Source organism: Neolamprologus brichardi, chromosome 7, assembly GCF_056152115.1.
Source record: "Neolamprologus brichardi isolate AB-2024 chromosome 7, ASM5615211v1, whole genome shotgun sequence".
NCBI classification, from domain to species: Eukaryota; Metazoa; Chordata; class Actinopteri; order Cichliformes; family Cichlidae; genus Neolamprologus; species Neolamprologus brichardi.
In genome coordinates this window covers 59,137,601-59,163,998 of record NC_142110.1, presented here as the reverse complement: position 1 = coordinate 59,163,998, position 26,398 = coordinate 59,137,601, and the positions used below count along the sequence as shown (strand labels likewise).

Here is a 26,398-nt window from a genome sequence, read left to right as displayed (position 1 = left end):
TTTTACATTTTGATACAAAATTTTGATTTTGTAATTTTGTATTACAGATCCGAACAGATTGAATTGTGTTCTTCCTTGCTTTGTTGTTTTGTAGTTGTTGTTTTTTTAATTCCCCGAATGATTAACGTTTTAATAGAAATTTCATCTCCGTTTCAACCTCATCTGTCAAACGGCCACCACGTTTTTTTCTTTCGTTTCAACATGTTAATTTATACAAATCTATTTTCACACCAGACTCTAAAAAAAAGCCCCATCCCGTATGCAGGAGACTTAGAGAAGAAGCATAGTCTCCGCGCCCTGCTTCTTATATATATATACTGACCCACTTTGCTCAAACACTTCTCACAATTTCGCGTCCACTTTAGCAACCAGAGACTGAAAACTTTGTGGTATCTTTCTGTTATTCAGTTATCAGCGAGCTCTATTGAACAAGCTGCTTGACAGCGAGCGGGGGGCGGGGGGCGATTGAGAGAGACTCGGGGGCGGGGGAGAGAGACTCGGGGGCGGGGGTCTGACTCACATTGTTGGTGTGAGGAGTTGCACAACAACACGAACTAACAGAAGTTGTAAAATGTGGAAGGCCTTCACGCAGCAGGACATTACTGACTCCTCTCCAGGTAAGACACAGTCAGTAGTAAGGAGACGGTGGCAGCTCGCAGAATTGTGCAGCAGCTCGCTTCAGTAAGTTCGTGTGTGGCTGAATCATAACACGCGTCATGGAACAGGATACAGCCTCATTTTGGAGAGCTGCACAACCTTCGTAGCAGTTAACTAGTTAGCAGCAACGTTAGCGTGCTGCCTACCCGGACAGAAACGAGACCTTATAGATTCCTGGTCTATAGTTTAAACATATTATTATATTTTTTTTCTATTTTAAACAATCGTGCTGCACCAGGCCCGGAAAAGAGCACGCAGCAGAACACTTGGACTGAAATTCACATCCATTTAATTTCCATGTTTCCATTGCCACTTTAAAGTAATTATCGGCGACCTGTCACTCAAGCTAAATGAAGTAATGGTGAGTGTTATTGGGGTAATTCTCGTCTCTGCAGGCTCTTCTTTCACAACAGGAAACCACTGCAATACTCGTAACTTCTGCAGCTCCTGGTTTATCTTCCTGTGAATATATTTTTTGTACTTTTGACTTAGACCAATTTGGATTATACATTAAGTTAATCAATTACAACTTAACGTGAGGTAATTGGGTAGAACAGAGATGCGGCATTGGGTGTATTATGTGATAGCATCTCTGTCATTAGTTTAAAAATACACACAAAAAAAAAACCCAAACAAAACACATCCATATAACAATGACAATATTTATGTATCAAACATGAGTAACAAGCTGTACCCCCCACCCCTCCTGTCTGTGTGTGTGGTTTCTGTGTAGAAGTGAACATTATATGTAGAAACGGTATAAGAAAACCACTGTACTTGTTTAAATTTCTTGAAGAGGTTTCAAATCTCATCCAAGAGCTTTTTCAGTTCTAAAACCAAATGTTGGAGAGTACCGGGTTTTGGGGTTTGTCCTTTAAGATGTTTGTTGACCCACGCCTTATCATATGCTCATCACATGAGCCAAGGTGTGAAAAAAAGGTATGGGTCATTACAACTAGAAGTTTTAGGTGAAACCACTGTGAGACTTTGCCTCACTCTATCATGTGACCTGTTGAGATTACCCAATTAAGTTTTTGTTGTTGTTGTTTTACCAACAGTAGCCAAAAGCCAATGGGCAATAGTTTCATTGAGCACTCGACATCGTTGAATATGAAGGGAAAGGTTCAGTAGTAAGACTGTCTATACAGGAAGCGACTAATAGTCATGTGGCATCCAGAGATTGCCAATGACATTGAGCAACTTCAATCAACAACGATTTTCTGCTGGCATATGAGGGCGTGGCAGCTATGTCAGATTGTTGTTCTTTTGGCTGTTCCCGTTAGGGGTCCCCACAGCAGATGCCACCATCTTACCTTAGCATAGTTGTGCCCATGAAAATGCCAAACTCTACCAATGCCAAACAGCTTATTCTGCTATTCACTCTTTTTCTTAACTTCTGGTAATCAGATGTCCTGATTAGTGCATGATTAGCATGGACCTTGTTACAGCGATCAGTTGGTATCTGCTCCAAGCATGTCATATTTGCATTTGGCAATGCATTTATTACTTTCTAGGCTGGACTATTATAATAAATTATTATCAGATTGTTTTGAAAATTCCTTAACAAACCTTCAATTGATCCAAAACGTTTGCTTTTGGTTTGTTTTTATTGGACTCTTAAATTGTGAGAGAAGGTACAAAATTGTTAAAATAACTCATCTAGTCATAATAACTTAGCACAGACAGAGATGCAGTACCAGTTATTTTGAGTCATTTTTAGTGATCTGGTGGTCGGAAAATAGCTTTGGTTTTTTTTCCAGTAAAACTAGAACAAAGGCTTGAATTATTGTAGTCACCACAGGACCCAAACTTGTTGCCCAAACCTGGCAACAGAGTCCTTTTGTAACTGGAGAAAAGTTAATGAAGAGTTAATGACTCCACATTGCAATTAAGTACAGTATCCAGGTGAATGAGTCATTAAAAAAATTACCCTATTCAAGAGTTGTTATGATTTGGATAACTATCCATAGAAAGTAAATCTGATTCTTGTAAAAAACTATAAAAATGCTCTTAAATGATGTTCAGTTGGGTATTTAAACATACACAACTGTGCAGTCTTGCCCTATGGATGTGACATGTACACTGCTAAATTGAATGTTACAGCTGTGACTCAGGGGTTGAGTCGGGTCATCCACCATTCAATCAATCCCTCACTCCTCCATTCAGCATGTTGAAGTGTCTTATGGCAAATTGAACCCCAATGCTTTCATCATAATGATGTAGGAGTCTGCACGTGACAAGTACAGGGTGGGCCATTTATATGGATACACCGTAATAACATGGGAATGGTTGGTGATATTAAAGTCCTGTTTGTGGCACATTAGTATATGTGAGGGGGCAATCTCCTCAAGATGGGTGGTGACCATGGTGGTCATTTAGAAGTCGGCCATCTTGGATACAACTTTTGTTTTTTCAATAGGAAGAGGGCCATGTGACACATCAAACTTATTGGTAATGTCACAAGAAAAACAATGGTGTGCTCGGTTTCAATGTAACTTTATTCTTTCATGAGTTATTTACAAGTTTCTGACCACTTATAAAATGTGTTCAATGTGCTACCCATTGTGTTGGATTGTCAATGCAACCCTCTTCTCCCACTCTTTACACACTGATAGCAACACCGCAGGAGAAATGCCAGCATATTCATCCAGTATCCGTAGTTTCAGGTGCTGCACATCTCGTATCTTCACACCATAGACAATTGCCTTCAGATGACCCCAAAGATAAAAGTCTAAGGGGGTCAGATCGGGAGACCTTGGGGGCCATTCAACTGGCCCACGACGACCAATCCACTTTCCAGGAAACTGTTCATCTAGGAATGCTCGGACCTGGCACCCATAATGTGGTGGTGCACCATCTTGCTGGAAAAACTCAGGGAACGTGCCAGCTTCAGTGCATAAAGAGAGAACAATGTTCAAGAATCAGTGACAAAGTTGAAGTTGCACCAGGGCTGGATATTTCAACAAGACAACGACCTTTAACACTGTTCAAAATCAGGCAGAGGATCAAGTACAATGTTCTGGAATGGTCATCTCAGTCCCCAGACCTGAATATTATTGAAAAGCTATGGTGTGACTTAAAGCGGGCTGTCCATGCTTGAAAACCATCAAACCTGACTGAACTGATGTTTTGTAAAGACGAAAGGTCCAAAATACCCTCAACCAGAATCCAGACTCTCATTGGAAGCTTTAGGAAGTGTTTGGAGGCATTATTTCTAATTTAGTTTAAGTAACTATTGCACACTTTCTGTAAATCCTATAAGCTTCATTTCACTTCTCAAATATCATTGTGCTCATCTACTATATGATATGTTTAAATGAAATTGCTGATCCAAACAACCAATGATTTATGAAGGAAAATCATGAAAATTATCAAGGGTGCCCAGACTTTTGCATACCACTGTATATGAAAGAACACCTAGAGAAGTAAGTTCAAGAGCTACATGTCTTAAACTAACAGGTCATCTTGATTTTAACTAATTTTATTTTTTATCTATATGTGCCAAATCACAGTTATATACAAACTGTAATGGTTATAAAGCATAAAGACTAGGGCTGGGTATCATCACTGATCTCCCGAATCGATTTGATCCACGATTTGATTTGATTCAATTTGAATTGGGAAATTTTGCCTCAGACAGTCAGAAAAATTAGAATTCTGATCACGTATCAGTACATATCCATATCTTTTATAAAAAGAAAGCTGACACTTGCCAGACTTTATCAAAGGTGTAAACATCACAGCAGATGCCTTTTTGTCAGAGTAACTGAGGATAAAACACAGAAAAACATGAATGCGACTTTCCTGGTCTGGGAATTTGACCTTAAAAATATTCTGCGATAGATGAAAAACAAAAGAAAACCATTAATCAACATATGAACATTACCTGATGCTACTGAAGTGAAGCAGAGCAAAGTTACTCAGGTTGTATTAGGGACACAGCTAAGCATTTTGCATAATTTTAAAAAGTTTAAATTTGTTCAGTATTGAACAGCAGAAATGAGGCTTTCTTTTCGGAAGAAAGGAAAAAAAAAACAGCAGCCGACAGCGCTATAAACAACGGTAGACTTGTGCGTAATAAACAAGCGAATAATGCAGAAAACAGAGATTTTTAGATTGGAAGCTGTTCTTGAAGTACACAGAGAGAGAGAGAGAGCTGTGCATGAAGTGTGATTTTTATCGTGCTGGAAGCAAAACAGCAAAAGTAAGGAATTCATGACGATGTTTATGTGAAGCGAAATGTGAAGCGTAGTTTGGATCTTCTTTTGCTGCTGGTTCAATCAATATTGTTTGGAGAGAGATAAAACCTGCAGCTTCAGAATCTAGCGCAAAAAGGATTTAAACACAAAGCGTGGACCCGCCGAAACATTAGAATCAGTGAGCTGTTGGCTTTCAGGTCCGAACGTGTCCATGCCCGTGCCGTCGGGTGAGAAAGGCGACATCTCACTGATTCCAATCCGTCGGCGGGTCCGTGCTTTGTGTTTACATCTGCAGAATCTGTGTACCTGCTCTCATTTACTGTTTTAGCTGTTTGGTGGTTGTTGAAATTCTGTGAGGTTTAACCTGAGATTCTGGCGTTTCGGGCAAAATAAATTTATATTTAAAAATCAATTCAGGATTTTAATGAATCGATATCACGTTATCCAAGCTAGAATCGATTTTAATCCCTAAGTCCCCACCCCTAATAAAAACCATCCTGTGACCATGTAGTAATACAATAATTCATATAAGTAAAGACCTAGAAATGCATGTACATTTTAGCTGCATAAACAGACATCTTATTTCATATGTATGTACATTCAATTCAGTTTTATACAACCAAATCACAACAACAGTTGCCTGACACTTTATATTAAGATAAAGACCCTACAATAATACAGAGAAAACCCAACAACCAGATGATCCCCTATGAAGAAGCACTTTGTTTTTTCTTTCTCCATTTCACCAATCTTGTAGCTGGTAGAAACATGTGGCAGAACCGGCCTCAAGGAGGTGCAGCCATCTGCCGTGACTGGTTCAGAGTGAGGGGAGAACAAAATAACAAAACAAAAAAAAACACTGTGGAAAAGAGTCAGAGATTAATAGTGATTAAGATTAATAGCAAAGATTAATGGTTAAATGCAGGGAAGGGTATAAACACATAGTGAGTGAAGAAGAAACACTCAGTGCATCATGGGAATAGCCTAGACCTACTGCAGTGTAACTAAGGGAGGATTCAGGCTCTCCTGATCCAGCCATAACTATATGCTTTATCAAAAAGCAAAATTTTAAACCTAATCTTAAAAGTAGCGAGGGTGTCTGTGTCTTAAATCCAAGTAGAATCTGGTTCCACAGAAAGAGGGCCTGGGAGCTAAAGGCTCTGCCTCCATTCTACTTTTAAATACCACAAGTCAGCAGTCTGACAGCAAAGTGCTCTAATGGGGTGATATGCTACTATGAGGTCATTAAGATAATATGGCCTGATTATTCAAGACCTTGTGGTGGTAGTATTTTAAATTTGGATTTAAATTCTGGATTTAACAGGAAGCCAAGCCAGAAGCAGATATAGGAGAAAAATGCTCTCTCTTTCTAGTCCCTGTCATAACTCTTGCTGCAGCATTTTGAATTAACTGAAGGAGGTAGTTCAACCTAGAAGTAATAAATGCATTAACTAGTTTTTCATGCTTACACTTTATCCCAGTTTCTGCGTATTATGACTGGAGTTTTTTTTTTTTTAATGTTTTAAGCAAATGTTCCATGATTTTAAATAAGTCATTTCAACTATTCTTTGTTGCAGAGGTGGGTAGGTGTGATGCAAACATGGAGGTGCAGAACAACAACCAGCCCACCTTAGACAAACACAATAATCTCTACAAGATACCAAGCCAGGAAGATCAGGTAGGTAGTAGTATTGACCCAAAAAATAGTATTGGCCTGTTTTTGTTTTTTGTTTTTTTGTTGTTGTTTTTTTTGCCAAAAGCAGAGCATTACATGTTCCAAAATGTATAGTGTCTATATGACATTGTAAGTTAAAGCACTGTACAAGATAATTTTAGACACTGTCACTAACAGAGTGTAATGTTTTTCTTCTATTAGCATGTGGTAGTTGATGATAACTACCATCAACATATTCAAAATCTTCTGTCTGTATTAGCCTTAGACTTTGAAACAACACATAGTATTGAAAGATATGTTAAAATCACCAAGCTGAAAGAAAAAAATGACATCTATTGAGTTATAATATACTGCTTTGTTTTACTGCTGATGGTGTTTTTCTTGTTCAGAAAAATGTTCCAAGCTATAATTACTGCTGCACAATGGCAAACTTCCACATTGAGAAGAAGATCGGTCGGGGTCAGTTCAGTGAGGTCTATAAAGCAACATATCTGCTTGATGGACAGCTGGTGGCACTCAAGAAGGTCCAGGTACAGCTCTTTGTACTTAGTCGCCATACATGTGGTCTTAGATCTCACTGCAGTGCAATATCATTTCCTGTTTATGTTTATTACAGTGGAAATTGGTGTTTTGCCAGTTAATGTGTTTAACTTGATTACTTAAAGTATTTTATTTTACAAAGTAAACTGTACACACCTTATCAAATACATTCTTCTGCTTAATCATCTGCAACTTGTAGGCATAATGTTAATTTATTTTAGTCTTTGCTAGCTTAGCTTTAACCACTGTTTAACCACCGGTACCATAGTTGTTTACATGAATGTGTCAAATATTAAGAGAATTTCAGCTTCCTTTAGTGCTTATAATACTAGTAAAATATATTTAGCCTGTTTGTATATTTGGAGGCCAGACTTAGTGAAGTGGAGATGCTACTGTTCCACACCATTTAAAGTTATACAGGTAGCTAGTCTGTAGTTGGTGTGTATTTAAGTAGGGTTGGGCGATATGAGGAAAATCTAATAACACAATATTTTTTGCCTATATCATGATCCACAATATGTATCACGATATGTTTAAACAACCTTCAAAAACAAATCTTGTTTTCAACCATAGTGCCTAAACTTATTCAAACTGACCATTCATTATTATTTCTACTTTGAATACAAAAATCTTAACGAATTCAAATGTTTTATTTTAACTGGGTTTTTTTTTTTTTTTTACCATGAGTTGCACACAGAGGTTTTTCACAGCTGATTTATTTATCATTTTCTTTGGTGTGTGGGAAGACGTTGACATGCAGAGTTTAAAACAGTCTTCATTTTCAGTGACTGACTTTTTAGCTGGTGGAATAAATTTGTGATGCTGCTACCTTTTGCGGCAACAGTTTTATGGCATGTTTTGCAAATTACTGCATTTATTTTGACATCGTCCTTGTGAAATCTAAACCACAGTGAGTCTTATTCCCTCTCTCATGTGAACCTCTCTTCTGATATATAGAAAGGAAAATATGGGACTATATGAAAGGACTTATGACTATACGCCTAAAACACTGTAAACTGCTTAACTCACGGTAAAAATTAAATTGGCTGCCTGTAAAACCAAGATGCATGAAGCTGAATTCAGTTCTGCTGTGTTACCAGTATAATACCAGTATAATACCAGTATTACTCAGGAGTAGAAGTATGTTGGGCTTAGCTTTAAACCTGGAGGGTGAGCATTGAGTGAGGCGACTAGTGGCAGCTACCACAGTTGCACCAAACACAAACTAAGACATACTTTTTCTTGGGATTTAGTGAAATTGTAATTTATTCAAATACTATCCTTCCAAAATTTTACGCTCACAAAAGTTCCTGCAAATAGAAAAGCAATAAGACTAGCCTAAAAAGAAAAGTTGATAAATCTTTCCCAAAGTGTTTATTGATTCATATCTTCAACTCTTTCGTCTTAATTGCATCAGAGTAGGGTGCAAGAAAACATCCCACCTTAACAGCTGTTGATAGCTACTAGTTTTCATGTTAAGTAAAATTCAGACAAAACAAGGAACGCATTGCTTGAAAATGCGTTTACATTAACACTGTATTTCATCTTCCACTGACTGATGTTTTTTTTCCCTCAGGAGCCTAAGATACCTGAGCTCTTGATCTTCCTTCTGTTTAATAAACCAATTAGAGTATAGTTATAGTAATCCATATGAGATCTTTCATGAGATCTTTCTGTCTGCTCCCACGCTACCAAATGTTCTCCATTATAGTGTTTATTCAAACTCAACACTCCCTGTTTAGAGTTAAGCATTTTAATATTTCACTGCACAGAAAGACTTCATCTTCTGTGTTCTCATTCTGAAACATGAGTAAGAAGTTTTTGTGGAAAACAAACCATCTTTTACTTGTTAATAACAATGGTAAATGAGGAAAGCTGTGCCTTTGGCATTTACCCACTCATAACTGTTTATTAATTGACACATTATTCTACCGTGAGAAAGAGGCAGACATGCACATCTACGGAAGATCTCAGAAATACTTATAATTTAATAAAGATAGTCTGACAAAGAAGATGGAGATGGTTTTATGATCTATTAATAAAGTCAAACTAAGATTTGATCATGTAATCAGTTGTAATGACTAATGCATGTAATCTTGTTACTGTGGATATATGCTAATTGAAACAACAGCAGCAACTCAATGGTGCTGAAAGGTATATACAGGTCTTATACTGACATGCGCTCCCATCCAGACATCAAGGGAAGGTCTTGCATATTTCAGCAAGATAATGCTAAACCGCATAATACATCTATTTAAACAGCATGACTTTGTAGAGAAGACGTTAAGTGCTGAACTAATGTGCCTGCAGTCCAGACCTTTTACCAGTTGAAAGCATTTGACTTATTAGGAAACAAAAAAAATGTGACAAAGAATACTTGGGACCTTTAAGCAGCTAGAATCCTGTACTAGACAAGAATGGCACAACATTCCTCTCCATCAACTGGTCTCTTCAGTTCCTACATTTTTATTCACTGTTGTTAAAAAATGTGGGATGGTACGCAGTGGTAAACATGACCTTGCCCCAAATTTTTTTTAGACCTGTTGCTGCCATCAAATTAAAAAATTAGCCAATATTTTTCGTAAAATTGTTCATTTTATCACTTTAAACATTTGGTATTGTTTTATGTGTCCTGTTGTGAATAAAAACATGGGTTTATGACATTTGTGAATCATTTCATTATGTTTTATTTACATTTACATATCTTTTCCAAATTTTTGGGAATTGGGACTGTATTTCCTGACATGGTTATTTCTTAAAACATTTAATTTTACAATAATGGACTACACAGCACTGGGGGTGAGTTTCAGTACACTAGATATCTATCTGAAAGTACTATAACTAAATGTAAGGCAGTGATTCCTCGATTGTTGTTTTCTTAAGCGTCATGAGCCAACACAATGTGGAGGAGCTATCAGAACTTTACTCATACAGAAGCTGATTATCGTGTCAATAGTGTCACAGTCTCAATATAATACAGCCTTACTGATGGTTTATTTAGATCGTTTCTCTTCTATTGACTTCTTTTAGCTGACTTGAGTAATTAATTTTTCCAAATCATCTTTTCTTCCCTCACCACTAAACTGCTTGTTGAAGATTTGCAGGTCTCTTTCAGGTCTCTTTCAGTTAAAATGAAGTTGTTTCTTTCCACATTTGCTCACAATGTATCTTTGCAGATCTTTGAGATGATGGATGCTAAGGCTCGTCAGGACTGCATCAAAGAGATTGATTTACTGAAGGTAAAGTCTGTCAAAGCAAATTATACTCTGGTTGATAATAAGTGAATGAGTGCGAAATTGGGTGGCTGTTACTCAGGAGAAAGATCAGGTCATCACTAATTGGAAGGTTGGTGGTTCAATCCTTGGCTGCTCAAGCTTTTGTGCCTAATATCCCTGGGCAAGATTCTAACCCCAAGTGGCTCTCCGACGTCGCCATCGGAGTATGAATGTTGGATAGAAAGTACTTAAGGATAAAAAAACAGTGCTTGTATGAATGGGTGTGAATGAGGCAAGTTGTATAAACTGCTTTAAGTGCTCAGGCAGAGTAGAAAAGTGGCATATAAGAACCAGTCTCAAATCTGAGGCTACATCAGAATGCTTTTTACTCCCAGCCATTAAAGACTTGTGGTCACCAAAGATGGGCAGTAACGCATTACAAGTAAGTTACAAGTAACACATTACTGTAATCTGATTACTTTTTTCAAGTAACGAGTAAAGTAAGGGATTGTAATTAGATTATTGTTACTTTTCCATAAGCATTCTGCGTTACTGTGTTACTAAACCGTGATTTTGTTTGTGAGAGTGTCTAATGACAATGACGTACGAACGTGCGACGTCCATGGTAGCAACACACGTTTAGATCAACAATGGATAATATAGAGTGTGGGAGAGAGTACGATCATGCAGCGTTTAAAGCTTGGAAGTACTGACATTACTTTGAGTTTGATTCCGTAAAAAGTGACAAAAACATTAGCATCCACTGTACACTCTGCGTAGGAAGCAAACTTCTTTCTCCAGCAAAAAAAATTAAACTTCAAATCTGAACAAGCACCTAGCATGCTGCCACGGGAATGTAAAATTCAGAGAAACCCCCTGATCCCCCCCACTGACATGACTGCAAACCTCCACCGGCCCCACTCCTGCTAAACAGGTGAAAATAGATTTAAGAGCGACAGGACTCAGTGTCGCTGAATCTTTGATTTCATTTATTTTTTGCTGTGTTTTACTTGCATCTATTTGAAAGAGTGAGTGTAAACATAAAAAATGATTTAATTGTATATGCTGGAATAAGCAGAAAATAGGTTTAAATGTTAAACAAATTTCTTCCAGTCAGAGAATGTTGCATATAATTTAATTTTTGCTTGATGCAATGTGCATAGAGTTTTAAAAAGAGACTTTTTCATTTGATTCAATTTGATATGATTGATTATGCAGAAAAAATACAATTGGGCTGAAAGGTCTATTGCTTTATTATGTATTCAGGTTATGTATCATGTTTTTAAAAAGTAACCAAGTAGTAAAGTAACTAATTACTTTTGAAAATAAGTAATCAGTAAAGGGATTACTTTCTTGGAGAAGTAATCAGTAAATAGCAACTAATTACTTTTTTCAAGTAACTTGACCAACACTGGTGGTCATCCTGCCAGACAGGTAGATGGCATGGACCCAAGTTTGTGAATGATATAACTTGAGAGTGAGGCAATGTAAGAGTTTCAAGTTCACCATAGGTGTATCTACTAAAAATCTCAGATGTGTTTAAAACTCAGTGACAATGACCTTGGCGAAGGTCACTGAGTTTTCAGGAAATCGTGTGAGGCAGCACAGGATTTTGAAATTAATGGCATTTGATGCCGCCAGTATTTTATAAAATGTGTTTGAAACATTTGCATGGACGGCTCTGCTATACACCTTGCTTGCGACAGCTCCGTTGATGCTACCATTTTTCTTTTGTTTGTCCACTGCAGCAGCTGAATCACCCCAATGTAATCAAGTACCTTGATTCTTTTATTGAAGAAAATGAGCTCAACATTGTTCTGGAGCTTGCGGATGCTGGAGATCTGTCCCAGATGATAAAGGTCAGAAAACCCTATGACTCGTTCAAATCTCGGTCAAAGATCAGAGGAAATGTTTTCTTGTGAATTCAAGAACTCGAGAACGATGCAACATAGGATTTTGAAATTGATGTCATAGGTGTGTTTACTAATAGGCTGAGGGATAATGCTAGGAGTTGCCAATATTTTTCCACTTCCTTGATTAACTTTTTGTATATAAATGGCCCTGAGTATTCCTGTGATCATTTGAATTTATGCTTGCATTTTGGATACAGTTATTACTTAGTATGTAATTTATCAATTCATATATAAAAATGTATTGTTAATTAATAAGCTCATATATAATAAAAGTCTAAAGAAGTGATTTAAATATTTAAGTGCACATTAATTTCAAATATATAATGATAAAGACATGAGCTCATTGTTTGTGAAGGTGTTAATAAAGGTTTAATGAATATTTGTGTGGCCTCATTTAAAATGAGGACTATTTTTGCCTTGTAAAGCATTTATAAATAAAGTTCTATATATATAAATATATCTAGATATATATATCTAGATATATATATATATCTATATATAGATATATATATCTATAGATATAGATATATATCTATAGATATAGATATATATCTATAGATATATATAGATATATATCTATAGATATATATATCTAGATATATATATATATATATATATATATATATATATATAGATATATAGATATATAGATATATATATATAGATATATATCTATAGATATCTATATATATAGATATATATATATATAGATATATATATAGATATATATAGATATATATATATATATGCACAGGTTGGTCAGTCTGGTCTTGCAGTCTCGGCTGACTGTTCTGTCTACCAGTAGCTGGTGTTTTGCGCCTCTGGTATTCTTGCCAATTCCTTTCTGTGTCCCGCTCATGTATTGACCCATGTGCCTGTTCATCTTAGCCGATATGATGCCTGACAGGAGCTTCCATGTAGTACTGAGGCAGGTTATTGGTCGGTAGTTGGAGGGGACCGGTCCCTTCTTGGGGTCCTTGGGGATCAGGACCGTCCGACCTTCGGTTAGCCATTCCGGGTGTCCCTCGTTAACTAGCAGCTGGTTCATTTGTGCTGTCAGACGCTCATGGAGTGCAGTCAGCTTCTTTACCCAGTAGGCGTGAACCATGTCGGGCCCTGGTGCTGTCCAACTCTTCATACTGGAGACCCTTTCTTGGATATCTGCCACTGTGATGGTTACTGGACCCTGTTCAGGGAGGTCGCTATGGTCTGCCCTCAGATCCACTAGCCACTGAGCATTGCCGTTATGGGTTGCGTCCTTCTCCCATATGCTCTTCCAGTATTGCTCCGTCTCCAGCCTTGGTGGTGCTGTTCTCTTATTATTGTTCCCTTGCCACTGAGAGTACACCTTTGAGATATATATATATATATATTCACAAGGATATATATATATATATATATATATATATATATATATATATATATATATATATATATATATATATATCTATCCTTGTGAATATATATATATATATATATATTCACAAGGATATATATATATATATATATATATATATATATATATATATATATATATATATATATATATATATATATATATCCTTGTGAATATATATATATATATATATATATTCACAAGGATATATATATATTCACAAGGATATATATATATCCTTGTGAATATATATATATCCTTGTGAATATATATATATCCTTGTGAATATATATATATCCTTGTGAATATATATATATCCTTGTGAATATATATATATATATATATATATATATATATATATATATATATATATATATATATATATATATATTAGGGGTGCAACGATACAACAAAATTCACGGTTCGGTTCGATACTTTGGTGTCACGGTTCGATATTTTTTCGATACAAAAAAAATGTTCATGCCTTTTTATTAATTTGTCATTTATTAAATTTTCACGGCACATTCTGCACCACATCTCTGTGCGTTCATCATTTGTTTGAAGCCAGCTCACCTCCTGCAACCACTTTTCCGAGAATACGTGCTTCTTTTGTGGTTCGGACTCCTTCTGACATTTCTTTGGAGGTGGAGGAACATCACAGTAATTGCTTAAAGGAGCTTCTTCGACATCTTTAAGAGTTCTAAACAAATGTCTGTCCTCTTCGTTAAAATCTTATGTACGCAAACACGCGTTGCAACTTCTTATCTTGTGCGGGTTTTTATTTTGACAGCGAATGCGCACCTGCGGACCACTTATGTGCAGCCCTGGTTATTTAGCTCGTCATATTGCAGCCACAGAAATTCTTTTGTCCATGAAACCATAAAGCTGCACTTTCTTTTTGCCTTATAGTCTGATTTGTCATAACCTTTCCGTTTTGTCACTTCTTCACCCTGACCTGTCTTATTTGGCTCAGCAGAACTAAAATATATATCCTGCTGCTTTTACACACGCACTAACATAACGCTCAGCGATTCTCTGCGCGATCAACCTCTCACATGTTTAAGCTGCAGGAGATTTCACTTGTCATGTTTGCATAGTAAGCTAACGATTGATAAGACGATGTCAGAGGAATTGGTGCGCAAATTATCATCACTCACCAATCAGTACTGTAGCTTTCTATACACAGTTCACGCGATTGCAAAGTGAAAGCAAAAAACAAGCGCAAATTCAAACGCGATTTCAATATGTCACATATTGACAGTGGCCGATGCCAATGACATAATTACCCAGCTACATTTCCGAAAGAATGCAAAAGCATTGACATATATTTTTCCTTCCTACGATAGGCCGACGGGCAGGGCAGAGATAGATTTTGGTAGCCCGACTGGAAAAAAGCCCCAGGACGTCGGGCTAGCGATTTTGCGAGCCCTGTATCTGATTGAGGAATCACTCATCTTTGGAAAAGAGAGTTTATTATGGAGAAATGTCTCTTTCCAAAATAAAAGCTATACTATACGCTTCTTCTGGGCTATATTCTCAGCAGCATATTAAACATATCAGGTCCCCATAAGGAGAATCATGTGCTAACGGCTGTCTAAATGACTCGGGTAAAGTTTGTAGCATGCGTGCTTGTTTTTGTCTGCTTCCACTTGTCTTTGCACTAGGATGATGTCGGAGTAAATGTGCAGTCATATTGGTTGTGTTCCCACTAGTGCTGTCAGCGTTAATCTGAAATGACGTTAAGGTCACAACACGGCAAATCTCCGTTAACGAGCTACCGCGGATCGCCTCATGAGTGGGGCTGGAAGACGTCAACACATTAACGAGCTAACTGCGCTAACACACTAGTTCCCACCAATTGAGCATTGCTGGCACATCCAACATACTGTTTTACTTTTGTCCATGACTCGCTTACCTTCAGGGTCATACGTCACATGAAAACCAAAATAGTTCCAACACGCCAGATTTGAATGAGGGTGGGGGAGGTTCAATTTGCCATGTTGCAACGAGCTTAACTTCTGTCTAGCTAGCTTGCCCTGCGCTCAGTGAATCTGTGTTCGACTACTCCGCCTAGGCTGCACTGTCGAGCGCAGATCCACTGAGCGCTCAACACAGACAGCATCGTCAGAAGGAAAGTTGATAAAATAAATTAAAAATGTTGTATCGTTCGATACATATGCGTACCGAACCGAAAGCACTGTATCGAACGGTTTGATATCGATACGAGTATCGTTGCACCCCTAATATATATATATATATATATATATATATATATATATATATATATATATATATATATTCACAAGGATATACAGTGGGGCAAAAAAGTATTTAGTCAGCCACCGATTGTGCAAGTTCCCCCACTTAAAATGATGACGGAGGTCAGTAATTTGCACCAGAGGTACACTTCAACTGTGAGAGACAGAATGTGAAAAAAAAATCCATGAATTCACATGGTAGGATTTGTAAAGAATTTATTCGTAAATCAGGGTGGAAAATAAGTATTTGGTCAATAACAAAAATACAACTCAATACTTTGTAACATAACCTTTGTTGGCAATAACAGAGGTCAAACGTTTACTATAGGTCTTTACCAGGTTTGCACACACAGTAGCTGGTATTTTGGCCCATTCCTCCATGCAGATCTTCTCAAGAGCAGTGATGTTTTGGGGCTGTCGCCGAGCAACACGGACTTTCAACTCCCGCCACAGATTTTCTATGGGGTTGAGGTCTGGAGGCTGGCTAGGCCACTCCAGGACTTTCAAATGCTTCTTACGAAGCCACTCCTTTGTTGCCCGGGTGGTGTGTTTTGGATCATTGTCATGTTGGAAGACCCAGCCTCGTTTCATCTTCAAAGTTCTCACTGATGGAAGGAGGTTTTGGCTCAAAATCTCACGATACTTGGCCCCATTCATTCTGTCCTTAACACGGATCAGTCGTCCTGTCCCCTTGGCAGAAAAACAGCCCCATAGCATGATGTTTCCACCCCCATGCTTCACAGTAGGTATGGTGTTCTTGGGATGCAACTCAGTATTCTTCTTCCTCCAAACACGACGAGTTGAGTTTATACCAAAAAGTTCTACCTTTGGTTTCATCTGACCACATGACATTCTCCCAATCCTCTGCTGTATCATCCATGTGCTCTCTGGCAAACTTCAGACGGGCCTGGACATGCACTGGCTTCAGCAGCGGAACACGTCTGGCACTGCGGGATTTGATTCCCTGCCGTTGTAGTGTGTTACTGATGGTGACCTTTGTTACTTTGGTCCCAGCTCTCTGCAGGTCATTCACCAGGTCCCCCCGTGTGGTTCTGGGATCTTTGCTCACCGTTCTCATGATCATTTTGACCCCACGGGATGAGATCTTGCGTGGAGCCCCAGATCGAGGGAGATTATCAGTGGTCTTGTATGTCTTCCATTTTCTGATGATTGCTCCCACAGTTGATTTTTTCACACCAAGCTGCTTGCCTATTGTAGAGTCACTCTTCCCAGTCTGGTGCAGGTCTACAATTCTTTTCCTGGTGTCCTTCGAAAGCTCTTTGGTCTTGGCCATGGCGGAGTTTGGAGTCTGACTGGTTGAGGCTGTGGACAGGTGTCTTTTATACAGATGATGAGGTCAAACAGGTGCCATTCATACAGGTAACGAGTGGGGGACAGAAAAGCTTCTTACAGAAGACGTTACAGGTCTGTGAGAGCCAGGGATTTTCCTTGTTTGAGGTGACCAAATACTTATTTTCCACCCTGATTTACGAATAAATTCTTTACAAATCCTACCATGTGAATTCATGGATTTTTTTTTTTCACATTCTGTCTCTCACAGTTGAAGTGTACCTCTGGTGCAAATTACTGACCTCTGTCATCATTTTAAGTGGGGGAACTTGCACAATCGGTGGCTGACTAAATACTTTTTTGCCCCACTATATATATATATATTCACAAGGATATATCTATATATATCCTTGTGAATGATGCTGACCCAGTATTGCCCTTATATCCCCTTAAATTAGACTTTATAAAGAATGATTTAAACATGAACCATAAACCAACCATAGTTTCCTTAACTAACTTGTCTCATTCTGCCCCCACTCCTCTCCTCTTGTCCTTGAAGCCTTTTCTTTTTCCCGCCCTCCTTCCTTTGCCTTCAGTTCCATTTCAAAAAAGAAAAAAATCGAATGATGCTGACCCAGTATTGCCACTGATCTATCCAATAATGTTTGTGTGTGTGTAAAAGCTAGACAAAACACTTAAAGTGCTAGGAATAAAGAGCTGAAAGTGTGTTTAAATGATTGAGGGATAGTTAGAGCAATAATATTGTGTCATTGTTCTAACACGTAGAATTAGATTAGTTACACTTCTTCCTTCTTTCTGTTCAGTACTTCAAGAAGAAGAGACGACTTATCCCAGAGAGAACAATTTGGAAATATTTTGTGCAACTGTGCAGCGCTCTGGAGCACATGCATTCACGCAGAGTAATGCACCGTGGTAAACAACTAGTCACACTCCACTTTGCATTTTTACCATGCACATCTCATCTCCATTGCCATCATTATGTTGATGTAGTTAATCTGCTCAAACTATTCTCTCACCTCAGTTGTTGTGCATTCATATCTTCCTAAACTTCTTTCTTTTGTCAGTCAAAATTAAAATACAAGGAACTGATATGTACAGGTGTATCCAACAATTGGGAATAATAACATGTTACATGATATTAAAATAAAAAGAATCTCTTTCCAAAGGAAAAAATAATTTGCAAAATGTTGGATCCTGTTGTTATTTGCACTTTATTCAACACGCCCAAAACAATTTTGGTATGGAGTTTGTATTTTAATACTGTGGTACTTGCCAGGTTGGAAAAGATTTAGGCCAAAAAGCAGAATCTGATTGTCAGAGAAGTTGTGATTTTTATATTGATAATGATGCTTTCCATTAAAATTAAAAAAGAAAATCACAGTAAGGTGTCAGTTTCACTGAAAATCACATTATGCTTTTTGGCCTACCTAAAGCTTTTTAAATCTGATTTTCATAGAAATTGTGATTTTGTTTTTCTATTTTAATGGAAAGTATTGTTAAATAGAAAAATAACAGCACAGACCAAACATTTCTAATATCCCCCCAAAACCAAGCAAAGTTGAATTGGTTTGTGACGTAATTACAGCAGTTTTCACTGGACGCGGTAAATGTTGGAGCTGTAGCTTGTCTGTAAACAGAAAACGGCATGGCTCTTTCTTAAAATTGAATTAGCCATAAGCCCATAAGCACACCTCTCATAGTTGCAGGAAATCAACTACTGTGTGTAGAGTGTATATAATGTCACTATATTCTTGGGTTTAGAACAGAATTGCAGTGTATTTGCAATGAATGTCGATGTGTGCATGTGTTTAAACCAGATATCAAGCCAGCCAACGTGTTTATAACAGCCACCGGTGAGGTAAAGCTGGGAGACCTTGGACTAGGACGCTTCTTCAGTTCCAAGACCACTGTAGCACATTCTTTAGGTGAAGCACACACACAACACACGTTTATGCACAATTTCTATGTTGTGCATAATTTTCTGTCAGATCAGCTGTTGATTCAGGCATGCAGATCATATAGAACACAGAATTAAATATTTTAGTGACAAAAATGGAAACTGTATAAAACAAAAATCTAAACAAAGATATCTTGGGTGTGTGGTAATAAAAAAATAAACAATTCACTGTCATGTGTGTTTTCCTACTATAAGGTGTAACACTCAAACTACTGCATAAATAGTGTTTTCATCTTTTTCATTTGTGCACAAAATGACAAGTCTGTTGTTTTCTGTGTGTCAGTGGGAACACCTTACTACATGTCACCCGAGAGAATCCATGAGAATGGCTACAATTTTAAGTCAGATATCTGGTCCCTGGGCTGTCTTCTGTATGAGGTAGGTCCAAAGACACTTTGACCTTTTCATTGTGTTTATAGTGAATGATTCAACAGAAAATGACTTTCTTACCCTGGAAAAAAGAAAACCAAGCTTGTGGTGCCCGTTGGCTGATTAGTGCTGGTGCTATACTATAAGTGAATCTACTATGAGGCGAACAGTATTTTCAACAGGTTTCAACCTCAAACCCAGAGGTGGGATCTTATAAATAAGCTTAAACGTTGTCTTTTATTTACACTTCTGCCGAGCACCCTGGCACGAGAATAGAGACCTCTCTGAACACCACAATGTTACTTGAACTCTGGTCAGGAATAATATTTCACTTGTAGGTAGTGCCAACCAAGCTAATTCATTTTTCTTCTTTCCTTATTCCATGAACCCTCTTCCTCTTTGCTCCAGATGGCTGCACTGCAGAGTCCATTTTATGGGGACAAGATGAACCTTCTGTCCCTCTGTCAGAAGATAGAGCAGTGTGATTACCCCCCTCTCCCCCCGGACCATTACTCTGATAAGGTAAAGTAATACAAAGCCACGTTTGGTTTTGATTAACTTTTTGGTTTATTATGTTGCTAGTTTTATTTTTCTGTTTGGCAAAAAAGGTGTACAGAGCCTTGCAGGGGCCATATGAAGAATACATAGGTCCTTATATTGAGTGCTTGAAAAGCTATTCCATGAAAGCTAATACAGTTTGTTTCAACATGTTAGTTCACACAAGATAAGTGAATATATGGAGAGGGAGCCTACCTTCTCCACTCGCACTGATATTGGTAAACTTGGACAGATAATCATAGATTTGACCTTCCCCGATCAATAACGCACAAGCGCAATGCTGTTGAAACAGTGGCTCATTCCAGTCGTTGCAAGTTAAAAGGTTTAGACAGCATAATGTGTGGTATTTTGCAATATAAAGAAAGTACTATATTTGCCCTTGCATTTCTTTCTGTGTCTGTGGTCTTACTGACCACAGAAAGTGCTTTAGCTACAAGCCACATTTAATACATTTAGCATGACTGAACAATTCTGAGAACATGGCCTGTGGGTAAAGTGAACTCTCAAGTCCTACTTTACTACTACTTACTTTAGCTGCTTCTCTGAATGTGGTGATTTTTGTTCTGTAAAATAGCCCTGAAGCATGTGTCCTTTTGCTTACACCAATTTATGCACAGCGTAGTTTGTTTTGTTGGTTTTTTTTGTTTTTTAAAAGCTGAAATAACAGCCTCATGCTTTTTGCAGCTGCGTGACCTGGTCAGCATGTGCATCAACCCAGACCCGGACCAGAGGCCTGACATTGTCTTTGTGCTGCAGTTTGCAAAACAGATGCACATGTGGACTTCCAGCACCTGAGTGACACTTTCAAGCCCTCTTATCTGCTCAATTTGAGGCTTTCCACTTACTATGTGCCTGTCCTTGCAGAAGCAAGTTTGCCCTTACCTCATCTTAGCAGACTGTAACCTTGGAAATACTGTGATGTATCTTTTCAATCATGGAAGATGTGAAGAGGTACATGGGTATACTCACGGAAAACAAAAGTGAGAGGTAACCGTATGTCTGCCTGTTTCTTTAGCTGAGAACATAGCCAAAAGAGCTGTGTCTCCCTCTGATGACAGATTCCTCAAATAAGAGTTGCATTCCCAGTTCAACCGTGTCTTCCTGTGTAGTAGGGCTGGGCAGTTTGAATATTTGTCATGTCTTCTACTATAATCATATCATACATGTTTTTATACATTGTAAAGTACCTCATTTAGTGTTCAAAATGGACAGCTAATAAATACCTATTCTCAGAAAAAAAACAAAAGAATGCAGTTTCAGGGGAAACTGAAATTGAAGTGAAATCATAAAATAAAAATAGTTTTATGACCTGATGAAGCGTAGCTAGTTAATAATGCCTTTTACAAACAGTGGAGAGCTCAGCTAGCACTTCTGGAATATAAATATAGATAAATCTCACATAGGTCATTCTATTTAAGCTGCTTGGGCCTACATACATTTGCTGCTCGTTGCAACCCATCTCCAACTCCTTTTTTTCATCTTATTCTTATGTGAAATAATCAGTGCTTGCGTGTTGGCACTGATGCCTGATCTGTTTGTGCTGAAAACCTTTTAAGCTTTTTGTTGTGGGAAAGGCAGGGAGGTCATCCACGAATAAGGCCAGAAATTAAAAATGACTCCAAATGGAATAACAATCCTATTTTAACTGAGAAGTTCCTGACAGAACTGTGGCTGAAAGCTTAAAGAAGTAGCCAGGTTTATGGCATTATTCAATAATCACTTATAATAATGCTTTCTCATGGATGTCACATTCATTCACCTGTGGACAAGCAGCTGAGCACCCACAGTGTTTCTGTCTTTTCTGATTCAGTATATTCTCTAAGTCTATGGAAACCCTAAGAACAATTTGGGAAGTTTTCTTAAGGGCAGTTCTCCATCATGTAGTGATTTATACATTTTCCCTGCTTAAAGACCTGGTGAAGGATCAAATCCTGTTAGGGTTGCAACCAGTGTATAAATTTGTGAAATCAAATATGTGGAGCTGTCTGTTGTGCAAACCCCCTATGAATGAAGAAGCAGTCAAAAGAAGATGTTGCTTCTGACTGAGGACAGTTTGTCATGTATGTATCTAAAGGTTGCCACCAGTGGCTCAAATCTGAAAGTGAACTTACATATTCATAGAACTTTCCAATCATATGTTGGGCTTTAAAGACTGAGTTACCACTGAATTTCTTGGATCAAGCCTTGTGAAGTCAAATGTGGCCGTATTTTAATTTTATGAGTTGGGAAATCATGTTGTGTCCACCTTATAAATCTCACTTTACTCTCCTTTTATCTGTGCTTTGGTTTCCACAGGTTTCAAAAAGAGACATTTGAAGCTGTTTCAGTTCTCCACTGTGTTCACATGCTGGTCTGTTATCCTCAGCGTCTTAAAGCCTGTTACTTACAAGTAAAGTTCTGTCAGTCAATACCCAAGGTCCTGTTAAGACTACATTTGATTTAGTTGGTTTAATTTGCGTTGTCACATTAAAACTGATGGAACAATAGAATCAAGAATCAGATGATAGTGAAAGACAAATGTTGTGTTGCTGGGAGGAGCAGTCATGGGACTGTGAGAACTTAACTCCATCCTGTTAAATTTTGTTTATATCACATTCTGTCAGTCCTGCAAACCAAAGACATAGAACAAAGGTGACCTGACTAAATGAAAAATACAAGTTATAAATGACTACCAAACTGCACTCATAATTGGCTGAAAGTATAAAAACGACTCTGGCTGAACCTCTGAAATCTCAGAATTTACAAAAAAAACCCCAAACATCATCATGTGCCCAATTGGCATTCACCACAGAGCATCACATAGGACACCCATTTAGTTCACAAGTGAAACAGGTTCACAGTGAACAATGTGACAGGCATGAATAGGTCTAGATGGTGGCAGACCTGTCAGTTCTGATATTCTCTGCTGAATTCCAGTTGAGCCACATGATAATTGTGAGTGAGCAGTAAAAGAAATCGGCTCTAATGCCATTAATTGCCTAAATGTTTCTTTGTGTTGTTGCTCGGTCACTGTGAACTGAATAGCCATATGTGCTCCTCCACATAAAACTCAAAAACCTTACCATCCCCAATCAGCTCCATAGATAATTATATTTAGAGATCTGGAGTTTGTTTGTTTTTTTATTGTTGTAGTTGCCTAAATGTTTACATTTTGCATATCTGCAGTTTTGGGAAAGAAAAAGTGCTTCATGCCACAGTTTGAGTAAAGGCGAACAAATCAAACACACACAGAAATTAATCTGGAATTGATACTGTCGTGGTGAGTGTTGCTCCAGTGGTGTTGTAGTTTTGTGTTGATTGTATGAGAATGCAGTCATGGTCTGCTTGTAATTTATAAATCTAGACCAATCTTGCTGTGAAACTGTAAACACCATAAACATTAGATGCTGTGAAAATGAATGAATGAATTACGCAATGTTTTTGAAATACATGTATTAGATGCACAGAGTGAGAGCTTAGTTTTCATCTTGTTTAAATAACTTGTATCTTCGTCTTCCATCTACCATGCTTATCAATCGTCTCCAAAGCATTGTGCCATTATGTTTGTGTTGACTGTGCTTTTCTGTGCAAAGTGATATTAAATTCAGTTCAGTCATATTTATTTTGATGTAAAGCTTTGCTTTTACCTTAATCACACTGAAACCTGGAGCAGATTCAATGTGAGGATGAATATGTTTGCTGTAGGTGAATTTAATTTTTTTTTTAAATATGTTGGTTTAAATTCATCAACATCCCTTATTCATAACTGTCAGAATCCTGAAAACATGAGTTTGCTAGAGTAGCAACAATCTTTCATGGTAGCTAATCAATGAAAGACTTAGCTATAATTTTCTTGAATGTCTTACTTTACCCTTCAGCGCCCTAACAAGTACACACACAAGTTTTGTAGTTTATTATCGTTTAGACCCAGAGTTTACCCAGTTTCTGTCTGATCTTTGAGACTTTTTGTCTGAAAATTAAATTAATTTCTTGAAATATTTTTATATTATTGTAGGGTTTTTAGCCTTACTTCAGAAAGTTACTTGAGGCAACTGTTGTTGAGATTTGGCGTTATATAAATTGAATTGAGCTGAACCTAAATGAATATAGGAAAATCCACAATTGTCACAGGAACATACCTGCATTACAGTAATGATAAAAGCTTGTTTTCTAGTTTGGTGTCTTTGACTCCAGTAGGCATACATGTAGTATGCCTACTTTTGATTTGACTTGATGAAACAGTCCTTAAGATACGATGTGATGTCTGGCACCAGGATGTTTGCAAGAGATCCTTTACGTCCTGTACGTTGTGAGGTGAGGGCTTCATGAATTTAACTTATTTTGCCTAGCACATCCCACAGATCCTCATTTGGATTGAGATCTGGAGAATTTGGAGGTCAACACCTCAGTCCTCAAAGTTGTTCTCAAACCAATCCTGCACCGTTTTTGCATTTGCTTTATGCCAGGGCGCGTTATCTTGCTGAAGGAAGCCACAGCTGTCAGGGAACACCATTTCCATGAAAGCATGTAGATGCTTTGCAGCAATGATTAGGTAGGTGGCACACACGGGGAAGAGAAAGTGTGGCTGATCAGACAAGATTACGTGTTTTTGTTGCTCCCTGCTCGAAGTTCTGTTGCTCGCATGCCCATTGTTGGCGGTGGACGGGCCGGCATGGGTCTGTGGTTATGCAGCCAACAAACTATGATGCACTGTGTATTTTTACACATTTCTATCAGACCTGACATTAAATTTTAAGTGATTTGAGCTACAATAACTCTTCTGTTGGATCAGACCACATGGGGCAGCTTACATTTCCAATGTGCCTCAGTGAGCCCTAGCCAACCATGACCCTGAACTAGTTCACCACTGTTCCTTTCTCTGACCACTTTTGATAGATACTGATCAACTTATTGTTGAATGCCTAGAGCCAATCCTAGATGCCGTAGAGCAAAAGGTGGGATACTTCCTCGTCGCAGGACTAACACAGAGAGACAGACAACCATTCCTTACTACGACCAATTTAGAGGCTTCAATTAACCTGGCCCCACAAACTGCATGCCTTTGGGCTGTGGGAGGAAGCTGGAGAACCAAGAGAAAAGCCACTCAGATGGGGAGAATATGCAATACATAAAGGTCCCAAGGAGATGGTGGATTTGAACCCAAGACCTGGCAATAGTGCTACTTTCTCACTGTGCTGGCCCTTACTAGTTTTTAAAATGATTTAAATACACTCTCATATCATATAATCTTAACACACAAAATATTACAAGGGGTCTTTTTTTTCTGACAAAACTAATCAAAAATAAAGAAGCAGTGTGTGGAAAAATAACTAAACCCCTGCTTACAAAGGAAATAATAGGATAAGTAACAGCCTGTAGTAATACTTCCATCTAGTAAATACACAGTAGGGAGTGTTCATCACTGCTATTTCTCTGGGCATCAGTACAGCTTGTATCTTTTCTTCCAATTGTTCTTCACTCTTTTCCCTTCTGAGAGTTGTAGTGCTTTGGTGAGAGCCACAATCTCTGGCAACTGATCTGAGGCTGGCTGTGTAATTTTTCCCTTTTCCGTTCCCTTTCTCTCCCCTGTAACAACATCAGTCTGTATACAAGGTGAGATCCAGATGCTCCAGTGGTTCAGTTCGTAGATCTGATGTAGATGCAGGTAATTCTTCATAGTCTATTTCATCCTGTGTGTCATAATTATCCCTCTGGCTTCTGAGTATCACTGGTGAACCATATGACCAATCTTAGTCACTCATCCTCTCATTTCCTCAGGGCTGCTGAACTCCAATTGAAATCTCCTGATGTGGAGGAATCGGCATAGACCAGGGCCTCAACGACCATGTGCCCTCCTTACCTGAGATCTGTGGTTACATCCTCTTTGGCAGTCATATTGGGCCAATCTGTCATTAACTTATTTAATCTCTTGGTCCCCTCCTTCAAAAAGGACCACCTTCTCTCTTCCTCACACTGTTCACCAGCATCCTGTTGTTTTCCTCCCTCTGCATCAGGTTCTCCCATAGGTGTGACATCTATTATCCCTGAATTCAACTACTGCCTGAACTGTAGACCAGCGTTCCCATGTGTGCTGTAATATTTTGGCAAACTCACACAATCAGGTAATTCTGGGTAAAGTTTGGGTACAGTACAAACTCCAGGTCTTGTAGTCAGCAGTCCAGTTCTTTGTTATGTGGTCTTCACCTTGAAACTTGTAGTCTGGATTTTTACTTAGTCCAGTAGCACATATATTTTAAAATGATGAGAATGCAATGTTTTTCTCTTTTTCCAAAACTAGAAACCTCAACTTTAACAAAAATAATTTTAAAGTTAAAATCTTTTAGAATTAAACATTTAAGACAGTAAGCAGC

General features: G+C 38.0%; 1 protein-coding gene across 2 annotated transcripts; it reads left to right on the top strand.

The window, feature by feature from the left end:
* The first annotated feature begins 517 nt into the window (after nucleotides 1-517).
* Nucleotides 518-23,645, top strand: nek6 (NIMA-related kinase 6). Of its 2 annotated transcripts, XM_006797320.3 has the most exons (10): nucleotides 518-617; nucleotides 6,434-6,534; nucleotides 6,921-7,061; nucleotides 10,248-10,310; nucleotides 12,035-12,145; nucleotides 17,968-18,076; nucleotides 18,982-19,089; nucleotides 19,405-19,499; nucleotides 19,899-20,012; nucleotides 20,733-23,645. In XM_006797320.3, the coding sequence occupies exons 1-10, from the start codon at nucleotides 572-574 to the stop codon at nucleotides 20,841-20,843; spliced, it is 999 nt and encodes a 332-aa protein (XP_006797383.1). In that variant the 5' UTR covers nucleotides 518-571; the 3' UTR covers nucleotides 20,844-23,645. The 2 variants fall into 2 exon arrangements, with proteins under 2 accessions (XP_006797383.1, XP_035766470.1); XM_035910577.2 differs by lacking the exon at nucleotides 12,035-12,145.
* Nucleotides 23,646-26,398: the final 2,753 nt, after the last annotated feature.